This window comes from Drosophila gunungcola, chromosome 3R, assembly GCF_025200985.1.
Source record: "Drosophila gunungcola strain Sukarami chromosome 3R, Dgunungcola_SK_2, whole genome shotgun sequence".
NCBI lineage: Eukaryota > Metazoa > Arthropoda > Insecta > Diptera > Drosophilidae > Drosophila > Drosophila gunungcola.
In genome coordinates this window covers 19,780,357-19,796,359 of record NC_069139.1, presented here as the reverse complement: position 1 = coordinate 19,796,359, position 16,003 = coordinate 19,780,357, and the positions used below count along the sequence as shown (strand labels likewise).

At 40.6% G+C, this 16,003-nt stretch overlaps 4 protein-coding genes across 12 annotated transcripts in view; 2 read left to right on the top strand and 2 right to left on the bottom strand.

Moving 5' to 3' along the window:
• LOC128260798 (homeobox protein abdominal-B) overlaps positions 1 to 5,465 on the top strand; it is a 47,291-nt gene extending 41,826 nt beyond the window's left edge. For all 8 annotated transcript variants that reach the window (XM_052994076.1, XM_052994068.1, XM_052994091.1 and 5 more), the window contains one exon: positions 3,792 to 5,465. In XM_052994076.1, the coding sequence (XP_052850036.1) occupies positions 3,792 to 4,628 (837 nt within the window). In that variant the 3' untranslated portion in view covers positions 4,629 to 5,465. The remainder of the gene's footprint in view (positions 1 to 3,791) is intronic.
• Positions 5,391 to 7,558, bottom strand: LOC128261028 (DNA repair protein XRCC3). The gene is made up of 4 exons (XM_052994443.1): positions 7,047 to 7,558; positions 6,827 to 6,988; positions 6,141 to 6,484; positions 5,391 to 5,925 (listed from the first exon to the last, which is right to left on the bottom strand). The coding sequence occupies exons 1-4, from the start codon at positions 7,099 to 7,101 to the stop codon at positions 5,461 to 5,463; spliced, it is 1,026 nt and encodes a 341-aa protein (XP_052850403.1). The 5' UTR covers positions 7,102 to 7,558; the 3' UTR covers positions 5,391 to 5,460.
• A 135-nt stretch (positions 7,559 to 7,693) lies between these two features.
• LOC128261196 (ATP synthase subunit e, mitochondrial) lies at positions 7,694 to 8,471 on the bottom strand. Of its 2 annotated transcripts, none has more exons than XM_052994755.1 (2): positions 8,312 to 8,471; positions 7,694 to 8,183 (listed from the first exon to the last, which is right to left on the bottom strand). In XM_052994755.1, exon 2 carries the CDS (start codon positions 8,143 to 8,145, stop codon positions 7,900 to 7,902), a length of 246 nt encoding a protein of 81 aa, XP_052850715.1. In that variant the 5' UTR covers positions 8,146 to 8,183; positions 8,312 to 8,471; the 3' UTR covers positions 7,694 to 7,899. The 2 variants fall into 2 exon arrangements, with proteins under 2 accessions (XP_052850715.1, XP_052850722.1); XM_052994762.1 differs by lacking the exon at positions 8,312 to 8,471 and adding an exon at positions 8,240 to 8,263.
• Positions 8,472 to 8,705: 234 nt separating this feature from the next.
• On the top strand, positions 8,706 to 15,655 carry LOC128260723 (uncharacterized). The gene is given in 5 exon segments (XM_052993941.1): positions 8,706 to 9,244; positions 9,308 to 9,447; positions 9,449 to 10,621; positions 10,887 to 11,025; positions 12,539 to 15,655. Coding segments are annotated over 5 exon segments (3,099 nt in total). The 5' UTR covers positions 8,706 to 9,102; the 3' UTR covers positions 14,044 to 15,655.
• The last annotated feature ends 348 nt before the right edge of the window (positions 15,656 to 16,003 follow it).

Genomic DNA, 16,003 nt, shown 5'->3' with positions numbered 1-16,003 from the left:
AATCACTGTGACAGAAAATTGGTTCAGCTACTTAAAAAATTTCTATACTTTATTAACCAAAACAACTAGTCAGATTTAAATTGAGAAGCATACAATTTACTTTACTTTATGTGCCATTAAATCTAAGAATATAACAATGAAAACATTAAGAGCAAAAACAATAATACATACAAAGTCTTAATAGATAAAGTGTTCAAATTGGCAGTCAAGTAAGCTATAAGTAAGGATTTAATTACCATTATATAAAAGAATATTTTGTTTATAAACGAAAAATATTTATAAAAGCTGAAGGCACTTAAAATATTAAATTTATTGCAAAATCGCATATCAAAATGTTAACAAAGCTATCAAAATATTAGATTTTAACCTCTTTTCTGAGAAATATTTTTTTAGGATTTCTTTGACTTTTTGATTTTGACTTCGGTATATCCCAACCGCCAATCCCCTGCATTTACAGTGACTTATATTGTGACTGCCTGCACATTTCCCGTGGCAGGAAGTTGAAACCTTTCCGAATAGTTTAGCATGTTCAGTTAACATTTCGGTATGTTTCGTGTTTCTGGGGCGGATTAAAGAGGTATTTGTGTGGGCAAACATAATCCGAAATGACAGGCAATGCAGTGATTATGTTATTAATTAGTAATGGCAGTGCAATGCGTATATTTGCACGGAGCAAAGTGTTTCATTACACAGCAAGAATCGACAGAGGCACCGAGTGGGTTTAAATGTGGGCTGTTTGGGTGTTTCAGGGAATTGGAGTACTTTGCCACGTTTGCCAGATATTCTGCTTGTTTACATTTGATTTAGGTTTGTGGATGCATAATTACAGAGATTTTAGTTTATTAGCCAGTACATGTGAGTTATGGATTTCCTTTCCTGCTTTTCCATCTACAATATTCCGCATTCCACGCTCCGGGGCAATTATCATAATTTTTTCAACACCACAAACCAAACAAACACAAAATATGCTAAATTACACATTAAAACATTATTTGTAAAGGGAGAGCTCGGAAAATTGTTGAATTTTTCTTGGCACGCCAAGGAATTATGTACAGCAGACGCCATTACTAAGTAGCGTTTTTCTCCTCGCACCCAAAAACACTCGGCCATCCTAATTTGGCTCCTCATTGTTGGGCCAGACATAATTTCTTTCGTTTATTTTCGAAAAATGTGCGAAGAATGTGAAAATTAATTATACTAAGCACACACATAGACAGAGGAAAAACTGAGGCGGATGAATGGCAGGGAGGTTAACAGCATGGGTTATGGGCTCAAGAAAATTGCAGATCCGAACAGACTGCCTAGGAGACTATTTAAGGATTCTTGCGGCTCTCTGATCTTCTGGCGTTGATTGAAATACATGTGTAGGACCAACCAAATTGCCAAAACGCATCTGTCATAAACCTATTTAAGTGGCAAATGCCAATTGCACTGACAGAAAAGCTTACAAAACTTACAAAAAAAATTAACTAATAAGTAAATTAACAATATAAATATGTATCTCCATTAAATGATTCTCAGAATGTTTAATTAAAACTGATACTATTTGCGATAATCTATATTTACACAAATTTTTACATAAAAGTCTCAATGAATTCTTAGTAATAAGTAATTTAAAAAAATTAATATTTTTTCAGTTCTTTAGAATCATCAAGAGTTTTACACCTTTCAGTCGTCATAAATCTTGCCTGCATTTACTTTATTAATATGGGCTGAAATGGTATAATAAATGCTTGTTAGTTTTAATAAGACTTCATTTGCCGCTGTTAAGAATGCAGTAAATCACGAAATTCTACCAAGAAAACCAATTAAATTACTGAACAATACATTTTTTTTATATTTTTTCCGAGTGGCTTTAGTTTGCCTTTTGGGCTATTTATGCGCTCTGTTTCTGTCATTTTTGCCACACACGCTCACACAGACACTCTTAAATGTCTATAAATCATAAGCGGGTCGAAAGAAAAGCGAGGGGGGTTGTGAATGGGGGCCATGAATCGCTTGACAAGTTCTGGATATTTTTAGAAATATTTCCACATCTCGCCTTAATGAGGTTTAGTGCTCGAATCAAAACACAACAAACAAGGCAGTTTATTGACGATACGTAATCTATTCAAGCCAAAAGCGGAAGAATTTAAGGGGAATGTACATAAATTATTAATGAAGATTTATGCAATATTTACCAAATCGCATCGCGCCCCAGCATTAATAATCAGAAATCCACGGATCAATTAGATCATCGCACACTCAAGGGCCAGCGAACACTTGAAAATAACCAACAATTAAATACGACGATGATGAGGCCCGTATCCGAAAAGGCCATAAAAATAAAACCATTTAGGTGAAAGGCAGGAATCCACTTGGGCTGACCATTAAGAGTGCGGATAAGGTAAACACGGGAAATGCTTTATTGTTTATGAACGTATGAACGTATCTAATGATCATTTTCGGGGTGGCACGCGGGATGAGTAATTGCCAATTGTACGGGGTCCGAAAATAAATGTGAGGAAACTCGCTTCTAATCCATCTTCATCCGTAAAATAAATAATTTGCATGGGCATCAATCCATTGGCGGGTACATACCTATTTAAATTTGAGTAAATTCAGAAATATTTGGCAATCAATTAATTGATTTTCAAAACGAAAATTAACGGCATTTGTTTGTGCAGCTTGTACTTGATCATTTCCTCTTTGAAAATTGTTGGGATTTTGGTGGTTTCATGTTAATTTCATAATTATTTTCCGCCACTCCGGCGAAATGAGCATGTCATATAGCAGGCATCTATCTTTGGCGTTTGTATCTCTTTCAGAATCCAAGTGTGTGTATCTGCAGACATGCCGCTGAAATACTAATTATGTGCACGATTTAAATAGATTTTTCATTTATTTAGCTGGCCCATCATTTCTGGATGAAATGGAAATGAAAACGAAAATGAGAGGCAAATGTTTTATTTTGCGCCATTTAAAGGGAGAAAATAGCGACTGAAGGGGGGTCGATTTTCGCCTTTTGACGTGCGCCTGTCATTTCATCACTGCTCTCGTTTGGAGTCGGTGGAAAAATGAGCAGCGACTGACTGACGGGGCGGAAGTGTTGCGAGTATATTCGAATAATTTCGACTGGGAGGATACACAATTCTCGAGTTATTTGTTTTGCTTCCACTAATAAGGCCAAATGGGGCATAAACATTCGTAATTATGTGGCTATGAACTGGCTTTGACTCACTCATTTGGGGCGGCATCAATTTAAGCACAATTTCTACCTTATATCGGGAAAACGCGGAAATTTTCCGGATCTGACAAATAAATTTTAAAAGAAATGCGTTGTCGCAAATTCCTAAATTTAAATCTATACATATTTCTCAAAGAATTATCACTTATCATTCAAAATTTTTTCAAGACTATGTTAACGTTTTTAATGCAACGAATACTTTAAGATGATGTTCTGCCCAAGCTTTTGAGCTTTCAGTAAAGAAAACCAGGCAAAACAATTATATAACTATTTTATTTAAGATTAACATGCCCCAAGACATTTTCCATATTTATATGTTCCCAATTAGGTTATATTTACTGTACAAATTGAGCCTTTAAGACAAAACCTAAATACATTATGGAAACTGTGTGAACATTAAATTACATAACTGTATTATGATTACCAGTTAAACTAAAAATGTGTGGTGTTTTGTTGCAATTGCAATTTGAACTATTTACCTAATGTAACCATAAATGTTTGCTCAAAGCAAACGATCGTTAAATACGTTAATCAGCCCCAAAACTTTGTTTGTGACTTCTTTCAGGTTAAAATATGGTTTCAAAATCGCCGCACCAAGTGGAAGAAGCAGGATAATGTCACGAACAACGAGGCCGCGGAACACAAATCCACGAATGTCAAGCCAGCAACAACAGCAACAGGTGGCGAACCGGGCGAAAAGAAAGCCTCCAATACGAATACAAATTCGCCCACTGTTGGCAATGCCGTTGCCACTGTTGAGGCCAAAAAATCTCCAAAGTCTCCAAATCGCGGCAGTAACAATAACAACAATAATACACTAAATAACAATGTTAATAACAGCGATGGGAAATTGCCGGGCAAACAAAGTACCACCAAAATTAAAAAACAATTGAATGCGCTGCTGGAGAAGACCGTAAAAACGGCCAATCAGGCAAATCGTAGTGCGGAAATGGAGACATCGGATCAAATGCCTGCAGTCGAAAAAAAGATAAGTAATAACAATGAAAATCAATTGCTGCATCAGCGTTTGCATCAACATGCTATACCTTTGACGGTAGAACCAGCTGCTCCACTCGAACAAACCGAGAAATTGGACATAAAACTGGAAGAGTCGCCGCAACATCGGGAATTACAGTTAAGTCTCCAAAGGGCGGCAATTCGAAATGGCCAGCTAACGGAAATGGATTTTGAAAGCAAACTGGCTGCAAGTAAAATATCCATTGCCTTGGCCATGGCCAATAAACAAATGCAGCCGGAAAAGTTGCCCAAAACGGAAAGTTCCTCATCGGAGGGCGAGGGCGAAGAAGAGGAGGAGGAGGAGGAGGTGTCCTCCAGTGAACATGGCGGTTCCACGGAGGCCCACGATTCACAGGATCAGGATGTGGCCATGCGGGAGATCTAAAACAAAAAAAAACTGATGAAAATCCCCCCCACACACACAGTCAAATTAACTTGTGCCAAAAAGTCGAATATTGCTATTGCTCATCCACAAAGAGGAGGAACCACCCCCAAAAAACAAACAAAAAAGGAAAAAACAGAAGGAAAACCCCCATAATTATAAAACCTAAATGTAATTTAATTGTCGCGTAATCCGTTCACCTTTAGGCTTGTATTTAATTTATTTAATATACTTAAACGCTAAGGCTAGGCTTTTGTAAATGTCGCATTTAAATGTCCGCGTAAACCATGGCAAATTGTAATCTGAACTTTCGAGAATTTCATGTGATAATGTATACGAGGCGATTACAAAATTGATTTTACTACTTGAACTATGAACTATATAATATCTAGGCCTGTAAGCTCTGCTACCCTGTAAATTGCAATTAAATGAAACATATTTATTGAGTGTTTGTACAAAAAATGAAACTTAGGCTACAAATGAGATGATATAGCCCAGAAAAAAAGTTTTAATTCTGATTAAATTTAGCGGAATTGTAAGAATTTTAATTTTACTTGGATCTTGTTACTATATATTCCAAATAATAAACTTAAATCCATGCTTCAAAAATTTTTCAGAGCTTATTTTAACCAAAATTAAATAAAAACCGATACAATGTCTATGAAATACCACATTCTTAGGTCCTTAAATTTGTTTACAAAGATCTTTAAAATTAATTCCGCTAGATTTAATAGGACTATAAAACAAAACCATGGCTGATTGAACTCTCGGCCATTACACATTTTAAATTCAACAAATTAAACGAAAACAAAATATACAGAATAAATTCAATCGATCACAGTCGACGCATTTTGGCGGGTGGGCGGGTTGGAGGTGGCTCCGGAACATCCACCACGCCATCCTCGGTAATGAGGAACTCTGCAACATCATTGGGGGTCTCTGGCGAATAGAGGATATCCAGTTTGCGCACCGTGATCAATTGATCTCCCATCCGATGCTGCTTGGGCACCCGTGAAACTCGCAGGCGGGTTCGTCCCAAGTGTGCCCATTGCAATCCCAGGCAGGGAACCTCATCCTGACCTCCACTGGCGGCCACCTGGTTGACGCAGACTACTGCACAGTTGTACTTATCCGCATAAGTGAGAAGAGCGTCTGCCAGGCGACGCATCTGACGGGCCCGCTCTAAAAAATCCGTGTACAGCCGGAATATTGCTGCCACGGAATCTATAATGATCAGGCCAATGCCATGTTGTTGCATGAGTCGCGGCAAACGATTTCTAATACAATTCAGGAGGGGTTCCTGTGGGCAATAGGGATTTCTATTAGAAATTTATATTACTAAACATCTTTTGAGATTTTTTAAGAGATCACAGAGATCTTAAGTGGCTTAATATCTCAACATGCTTTAGGTTGGCTACTGTTATTAAATGATTACTATATTGTTTCAATTTTCTGCTTTTTGCTCAAAAAAAATGATTGTATAAATTGAAGAGTTATAAGATGACGATTACTTACGGTCTCGTAATGATGTTCCACAAAGATGTTGCCCAGAAAGTTGAGTTTCTCTTTGGGATGTCGCTTTTCGCAGGCCTTGCTCATCTGCAGCAATCTTCTGGCCGGAAAAGCATCTTCTGTGCAAATGTAGGCCACGCCCTTGCCCAATCCTCCCAGCTCGATGGGCAGCTGGACGCACAATGATAACTGGAGGAGCAGCTGGGACTTGCCAACGCCGGCTGCTCCACAAAGTTCGGTTATTCCCCGAGTGACCACGCCCCCTCCAGTGCAACGATCTAGGGCGGAACAGCCAAAGGATACCCGAGACCATCTCACATTGACAAGCGGCTTAAAAAGGGAATCGGCTGTAAGAAAAGTTCCTAATTATTTCCATATTTCAGAATTTAACTATAAACTTAAAAAACGGTGAACACTATTTTACAAAATCTGGTAAACTTTTTTTAAGGATGATTTGAAGTATAATCAAAAATTTAACGGTATCCAAAATTTAAAGAGGGTTTAACTTGATCTGTATTAAATTTGCTGACACTTCAAGATAATCTGTTTAAGTATACAATTTTAAAGGTTTACTTTAAGTTTAAGGAGTTTATGGTAGGATCGAATTTTATTGAAGGAAGACGTCGACTGAAGCCTACTTTTTGGCTGTACACATGTGAGAAATGGCTATACCCTCTGAATCTTCTCACCTGTTTGGGGCATCTCAGCCAGCCACTTGGCCGCCGCATCCTTGAGCACCCTCACATCATCCGGAGTGCACTGCCGCACAACGGTGTACAGGGATTCTTGGCGCGTGTCCAGGAACCGAACTGGCGGCGTTGTCAGCACCTCCTCCGGTGCCAAAACATTAACTGGAGTGCAGGACATTAGTTGGCACTCGAACTAAGTTTTAGGAACTGAAACTCTTACCCTGCTCAGCGATTTCCCTGATGCGCTTCGGCAACTGATCCAGAAAGTATGTCATCACTGCGATGGCATGTCCTCGATGTGATTGCGTGATATGATTGCCCAGCGAACACGGAAGGTGTCTCAACACCTTCGCAATTGGAGTTATTCCACAGGATTATTGATCAAACAGCCGAGTAATCAGCGACGATTTGCGAACGAGTGCAGGAGGTAAATAAAAGCCGGCTTTCGCTTAAAATCAGCTGTTGGCGCCATTTTTAAGTGGGTCAACTACAGTGGATATTCAAAAATGAAACCTTTAAAAAGCTTATTTTGCAGCTTCCTCTTAATTGATTACTCCGAGAAAAAAATGTTATGGAGCAATTTAAGCTTACACGGCCTCACTAAACATTCTTACAAATAAGAATAGTACAACCATACTATTATTATTTTTAGTTTTTTGATGGGGAGGCGTTTCAGTAATTTGAATACTGGTTTCTTTTAATATTTCTGTTAATTGCAATTACGACCTACTGTAGCTCAGCTCCACTGTACTTCGTCTTACAGGTGGCTGAGAAGATACTTATACAGATTTTAATCCACTCAAATCATAGTCCTTTCTGTTTTCCAGTGGAGGCCACTCAATCACAAACACAAAACACTAGAGCGTATTTACATAATGGTTTTGTTTCAATCATTTAATTGCGAACATTCTGTTTTGCACAAACATCAGAGGAAAACACAAGAACGATCGATAGTCGGTGATCGATAGATGGAGGCTCCACTATCGATGCTCCTGTTCCTCCGTTCAGGCGAACTTTGTGTGTAAGGGTTGTGGTTCTTTAGATTTTAAGCTAAGGGGACTTCCTGAAGGATCCTAGTGCTTGGGGGTGGGCTTCGAGAGCTCGGCCAGAGCACGGGCTTCAGCCTCAGCGCTGCGCTTCTTCTCCTCGGCGAGTTTCGCATCCCGAACGACCTTCTGCTGCGCCTCGATCTCACGGACCTTCTCTTCCTTGGAGGACAGGCGGCTCTGGTGGGCGGCACCGTAGGCAATGCCCACCAGGAGCAAGGACCATCTGCCGAACTTGATCAAAGGGGAAACGCGAACGGGAGCCTGCGACATGGTTTCTTCTTCAAGTTATGTAATTTTCCGACCGGGAACTGCAAGAAATTGGGGTATATCAGTTATACATCTTACTTTCGAGGTTCTCCTGTACTCCCTCTGCACTGCAGAAAACCCTTCTTTCTCTATTTTTATGCAACTTTTGGTGTTAAATAAGCAAAATTACCCAAATTGGTGGAGCGATTGCAACGGCAGCAGTATAACCTTAAATCAGCTGTCAAATTTGACAAGCGGCGGTAATCGATAGTTCTATCGGCGAAAAAGCGGCGTTGCCAGCAGGTTGAAAAAAAGTTGGGAACAAAAATGAAATATGTTATTATTGTTTTTGTTATTATGACTTATTTTTTATTGCTGCTTAGATTTCAATATTTGTAAAAGTATTGATATATTTTTACTTATTATGACCATAAACTTTATAATAAAAGCATAATTTTAATAAGCTAGAATGTAAAGAAAAATAAAAACAAAATGCACACGGAAAAATGTATAAATCCAATTAGCCAATTGACAATCAAATTCAAATTTCCTGTGTTATCAAAATGGCGCAACGTTATGCAGCACTGTTAGATTCCCAAAAGACAAACGGTCCTACTAAAGGCAGAACGCAAGCTGGAAAAAAAGTATTGTTTTCGGGAAAACATGGATAATTGCAGCTAAAACGCGACTTGCAAATTCGGTTAAAACATTTTTAGAGCCACCAAGAATCCGACAATTCGGTGAAACCCAGAGACAAATGAAAATTGACGCGTGTTAAATGCAAACAAGAAAATTCCTACACAGACCTTGAGTGGCTCACACACTCCCACACCTCACCTGCGTCACACATACACACACGCACACCGATAAAGAGCAAAAGGGAGAGAAGATCGAAACGTTCCCTATTTTTTTGTTGGTTTTTTTTTTTATAAACAGGAAGTGGATTTTAGGGGATAGGGGATCCTTTTTGCAGCTGGCAATATGGTGAACGTACCCCCGCTGCTCTGCAGCACCCCGCCTCCCATTGATTTCGGGGATGACGACGATTCCGGTTTGCAATCCACAATCCACTTGGACGAAAATGACGAATACTCTAATTTTGGCTTAGTCAGCAGCTCGAAAGGTAAGCCTGGCTGCGATCTACCCTACCTCCACACCTGAAACTCACGCAAAGCCCACTTTTTAGAACCCCCTCCACCACCAGATCCCGTTGAGGAATTTCGAGAAAAGCCACCGGATTTGCTGGAAAATAAACAAACTGCAGAGGCATTCAATTACCAAGTTAAGCAGGCGATGGATTATGATGTTTATCGAGAAGCGGCACCAACCCACTCCGCCCCCTTTAGGTTTGGAGCTCGAGGAGGAGGAACTGGAGGAGCAGGTGCCCTCCTTAAAGCTGGACAGCCTAAGTCTCTACTCCACGGAAAGCGTTTCCGCCGCCTCCACACTCTCACCCACTGCGGAAACGGAGGCAGTGGCTCCGCCCGTGTTGCAAACAACCAAAGCCCCTGTCCTCAGCCACCAAGTCACGCTGGAGGATGTGTCCGATGACAGCGACGAGGAGTGCTCGCCAAAGAAGCCCAAAGAACTATTTATACACGAGGGTGCCGTGGATTTCTTTGCCATCGAGGTGCTGGCCACACCAACGCAACCAAATGAGGGGCTCCAACAAAGTCCAGGAAAAGAAAAGGCTCTAGAGGATACTCCCCAACATGAAGAAAGCTTTAGAGGTTCGGCTCACCAAGTGGAATGTTCAAATAACTTAGCGAAACCACTGGAAAACCAGAAACATAGCTTAGCAGTCCTTCAGAATCCAGAAGAAACCCCCAACCATTGCGGCAAAACAGCGAATAGTGATACATTTCAGTTTGGAAACTTTGAAGCGCCACCAAAAGACTCAGTACCCAAAGAAATTATCCCAGAATGTCAGGATAACGAAGAAGATGAAGATGACTTTGGGGACTTCGGGGATTTCTCAGCTACAGAACCAGAAAAAGAAATCAAGGAAACACCAACGACAGCTCTTCCTGTTAAGTCTGTCTTTGAGGCACCGTCTCTGGATTTGCATTCCTCAGTAGGTACGGAAACTCTGGAGGTATCTTCAAAGCCGCCTCATCCAGAAGGAGCAGATGATGGCTTCGATGACTTTCAAGAGTTTGCCACACCCACGCAAGGAAGTCCTGGGCAAAGCGAAGACGATGACGATGATTTCGGTGACTTCTCAGAGCCCGTAGTCGGTTCCATTTCAGTACCTCCACCACCGCCGCCAGCCGCTGTCCACCTCAGCATCGATGAACGTGTGAAACCAGTATTGGAGATGATGTTCCCACAATCAAAGGAGCTTCAAAGCACGAGTGTGGTTGTACGAAAACCCTTGGCGCAGTGCCAGCGATTCAACTTCGGTGCCATTGAGCATGCGCAGGCTTTGGAGTACCAGTGGAGCAGCTCCGAGATGAGGCATGCCCTCGTTCGATCGCTTGGCATCGATTCCAGGAATATAGTAAGTCTGAAAATTCTTTAGATTGAGTTGCTGTCCTAAAAGTTCAGAGACAGATTTAATTTTACTAGAAATGTAATTAAAACATATATTAAACAAAGACTGAACGCTTTTAAATACTTGCCCTATCCTTAAAGTTTGAACTGTGATCATAATAATGATTATATTGGAAATAATAGTAATAATTAATGGATAAGATATATGGATATTATAAACCTTAATCATAGTACTGTCAAGTTTAATTTATTTTATTTCCTACTATATTTAGCTCTTCGGCGACAAGTGGAACTCATCGATGCCGCGTTTTGCCGCCAACCTGAGCTTCGATCCACTGAAGCCGATGAAACCGCTCTCGACCGGCGCTACTAGCACCTTGGAGCCGATCTCCAATCCCAGCAGCTACCAGGGTGAGTTTCCACAAGTCTCTGCGAGATTGCTCCACTTAGTTGCCGCAAATTAACCGCTACACAAGTTTCGTAACTCGAGAAATTGCCACCCTTATCGCCTAACGCTCGCTTTACTTTCAAACGCTTTTCGTTGCCTATTCCCCGATCCTATTGACACACGCTTCCCGGATTGGCCTGCCGTTCGATTGGCTGCTCCTTTCTATAACTTTTCGTTTGCCTTGTTTTCCTTGTGTCCACATTTCTTCTAACTATCTCAACAAACAATCAAAAAGTTTATCCTTACGATAAATTGTATCTAGAATCACATGTACAGACATTACAATTGGAACAACTAGACCAACTAACGGTGGTGGCTAATGCTGATAAAATAAATCTTGTTACCTCTAACTCCCACACCAATAACAACAACAATAATGGTGACAACGACGTTGCTGCTTCCGTTGACCAACTGGATGATAAACCACAACCACAACCACCTGTGATGGATTTGACGACCAATAACAATCACAATTTGACAATCGATTTGCACCACTCTCCTCCACTCACACATTTTGCCACCATCTGCAAATACAACAATAATGTCGATAATAACAAACTTAACAACAATCATGCAAATACTGCAACAATGACAATAACAATTAACACAAATCTCACTGCTCACGACGCCTTGCTGGATTTTAGTAAGTTTCGTTGGCTCTGTGCGTGTGTTGTAGTCGTTTCTCCTCCTTTTTCGGTTAATTCAGTTTCGGTTATCTATATACTTCTCAGCTCTATTTCTATATCTACCTGTTCTGTCCTGTCCACCCAGATCCACAGTTTCCCGATTCTTGTTACTTTGGCACAAAGCATCCGATCTCAGCCAGCTCAGTTCAAGCACAAGTAGTTGAAACCCACCCAAGACCTACCTTCATTTTCACATTTTTCTTAGCTAGATACAATTCATACTAATATATATTATTCCTAATGTAAACTATCATCTGATGTGTTCCTGAAATCTCTGGCAACTCGAAGGTTATGCTACATAAGTAGAAATATTTAATTATAAATTGGCGAAAAGATTTCTGGTGTAATATTATTTTTAAAGATACATCTGAAACATGTGTAGATATTTTTGTTTTTAAAAAGAGCTTTTTGTTTCTGATTTGGCAAAAAGAACTTAAGCAAACATTATTTATATGTGTTCTAAATATCAAATTAAACTGAAGATTCAATTGAAAATATGTAACGAAGTTTGCTAATAATTTTGAAAACAACTATATTAATTCGTAATATTTACAACCACTTGTCTCTATACTATAATCACCACCGTAATTGTAGCTTTTAAATTTATTTCAATAATTATAATAATATTACGATTCTCAATTTTTTGTTTAACGCTCAGCAGTGGTTTTCGAAATATAAATATTTCTTCAACATAACAGATGATTATAGACTAAGCTTTACTAAAATATCAGATTATATTTAATTGTTATCAAGATGACAACGAAGTAAATGTTTTCTTTTCTCCGCACAGGACTGGAAAACTCAACCGCAGCACCGGCGAGCCAAACTGAAACGCGGACTAGCCCGCCTCATGGGGAAGGGTCCTCCAGCTCCGGCTCCGGTTCCGCCAGCAACTCCGACGGTGAGGAGCGACAGAACCATATCTACAAATCATCTCCAATCTCCGGCTCCGAGTCGAACCATCTTGAGCCCGCAACAGCGCCACCAGCAGCAATTGTTGCTCCAACAGCAGCGACGATATCGACTGCTCTACCAGCAGACAGCTCTGCCCACCAGCTCAACGGCGGTGAGCAGCTGCATCAGCAGCGGTCGGAGCAAGAGCAGTTTGATTTGAGGGCCACGCCGCCTGCTCAGGAGGAGATGGTGGGCAGCTCGATAGCCAGCTATGCGGTGCCGCTGAAGGAGACCCACATATACACACCCTCCAAATCGGATACGGCAGTGGCCAAGACCACTACATTGGCACCCATTGATTTCGACTACGAGATGGCGGCCACGGGCATTATTATCGATGAGACGGTGGTCAAGAAGGAGTATCGTGATGTGGAGTACAAGCCACCATTTGGTCTGGACTCGCCCAGCAAAGTGAGTGGCAACGGAGCTGCCAGCAACTTTGAACTGCCGCCCCAGGCGGAAGAGGATGACTTCAGTGACTTTCAATCGATGCCGGCGCCCAGATCGCGGATCGATACACCCACGTTTGGCGAGCAGATGATCCTCAGTCCGGCCATATTGCTGCCCCAAGCCATACCGCTGGCCAAGAAGCAAGCGGCGTCTATCGAGTGGGGAGACAACGCTATGTCCAGCATTAATGCCGAGGAAATGGCCAGGATAGAGGAGTTGTTTTCTTCGCAAGCCAAACCCCTTACGATAAGCGCTTCAGTGGCCAAGAAACCAACTCCTCCGAAGATAGTTCAATCTCAGCCTCAAGAGGATGATGAATGGTCGGATTTTGTCTCTGTTCCAGTTAATCAACAGCATCAGCAGGCACAGCAACAACACTCAATCGCTAACAACAATAATAACATAAACAGCAACCTGAGAAAGCCACCTGCAGCTCCCAAGGAAGATGAGTGGTCGGATTTTGTGAGCAGTACTCCGCTGCCCTCTCGTCCGGCTCCACAATTTAATTCCGGTGCCTGGCAGAGCGCTAATTTCTACAACAATCCGTTGAGTTTGTACCAAGCACAGCAGCAACAGCAACATCCCCACAGCAACCTGGTGCCCAGCAGCAGCAGCAGCAACAGCAGCAACAACAACAATGTGCCAGCCATTCCACAGCAAATACACATCATGCACGACTTTTCGACGGCGCCCGTTTCTGGAGGTTTGGGTGTCGGTGCCACCACCTATCAGCAGCATCATCAGCGGCAGCAGTTCCAGATCGGCAACGCCAAGGTGGCCCCACGCATCTCCCTCATTCCCGATCTCAGCTTTGTGGCTCCCGCTTTGCCCACAAATGCTGGTGCTTTCATGGGTGCGCTTCCGAAACCGAGTTTTGGTGCCAAGAAATGACACAAGAACCTGAGGGTGGGCGGTGGGCGGCTGCAACAGCAGCAGCAGCGGCAGCAGCATGTGGGCAGGCCACGCCCACTGGGAGGCGGCGAGGCCACCATCCTCACGTAGGCAAAAGGGGGGCGTGCCCGTGGGCGAGCGAGTCAGTATTATGAATCCGTCTGATATTTACCATAAACCGAACCGTCACACACTTAGTTTGATGCAAACTGTGTTCCATGTTGTTGTCGTTGTTGTTGACGTTGTCGTTGGAATAATTGTTGTTATTGTTGTGCGTGCATGTTGTTGTGTTAGTCGTAGATTCGGATTTAGAAAAACAAAATGGGCAACAAAAACTAAACGCTGTTGTGCAATATTTCGATTTTAAATTTATGTTGTACTTAATTTTGACACAAAAAAAAAAACAATTCCGAAATTATTTTTATGTAGTTAAAAGCATATTTTGTTAAACGAGAAAATTTTAAATGGGTTTTGAATTTTTATAAAATATTGCGGAATGTAAATTGTAGAAACATATGTTATTTCATATCAGGAAATACAATTTATTCATACAAAAATCAAATTGAAATCACAAGATTTGTTTATTACTTAAACTTTTTTAATTTAACCCAGTGAATTTCAAAAGCTGTTTGGAGTGTTTCTGAAAACTTGAGAGATTTTAAATTTTAAGCTTATAAGCATTCGATGCTACACTTCGGGTCATATCAATATACCATCTTAAGATTTACGTTAGATGACCAAAACAAAAGATTAGAAAATTAATAAGATAGTTTTCAGAAATATCCCAAACTATTTCTGAACTAAATGATCCAAATCCGCTCTATTTTATAAAAATGAAAAACTTGTAAAGTTCCATGATGATTTTAGCTTTAACGATCCCAAAATCCGCACCCTACATTAGCTAGCAAAGTCAGAATACTCCACCAATCTGAGGACTGAACGCTAGAAAGCATTCCACAGACTAACTTTTTGTAACTCCCCCAAAAAATACTCCAAAGCGAATGCGGGCCACCACATTGAAGAAAACCCAACCCGCCTGTTGCGAATTTTTCTATATTGTGTACTTAAACCAACAAGAAAAGCGAACTAACCAAGCAAACATAGTTAACGTTGTAAATGTAATAGGATTTGTTAGTTGATAGAAGAACTCCCGTGCATTCCAAGTGTAAATGAGTGTGTCTGTTTGCCATGATGATCTCCAGAAAATCGCTGGAAAACGAAACCCAATCCGCTCCAGTTCTTGATTATTGTTTTTTCGTGTTAATGTGTTTTCATTTATTTATTTTACTTTATGTTACGCACTTTAAGTTGAATGTGTCTGTGTGTTGCGTGTGTGTCTGAAAATTATAAACAATTTATCAACTAAAACTAAGCGTTTGATGTAATCATATGTTTTTAGACTTAAATGTAAATTACAAATAGATTTCCATTTGTTTTGTTTTATTTTGCCAAGTCAATGAAAAAGGTAAAAACAAGAACATGATTATAGATGGTTGCTGCTTGATTTAAATAAATGAATTAACTATGTACTAGAACATATTAAAATATATTTACCATATTGTATAATTAAAATATATGCGCAGATTAAAATAAACCTATTTAAAAAACGAAATCCTTCAGTATTGGAGCATTCATTGAAATACAGATATCTGGGTAAGGGTAGGGACAACACAAATTTGAACTCTCTTTCGCTAAATTATAAAAGCCGGATTTCTGGGACGGGGCGAGGTGATCTATCGTTATATATATATTTATTATGTGGATGTAAGAGTGAGTGTGTGATTGAAACCTGCGTGTGAGTAGAGAGATTATTCGTAAATTGAAGCACTAGGTGTCCAGCAGTCCACTACTCTCCTGGAGAAGCCTCGCGAATTAATGAGTGTGTCCATGATTTAAATCAACAATTTCGTGTCAGTTCCTAGAGGTTCGGGGCAGGTGCGAGGGGATGTATAGCACTATG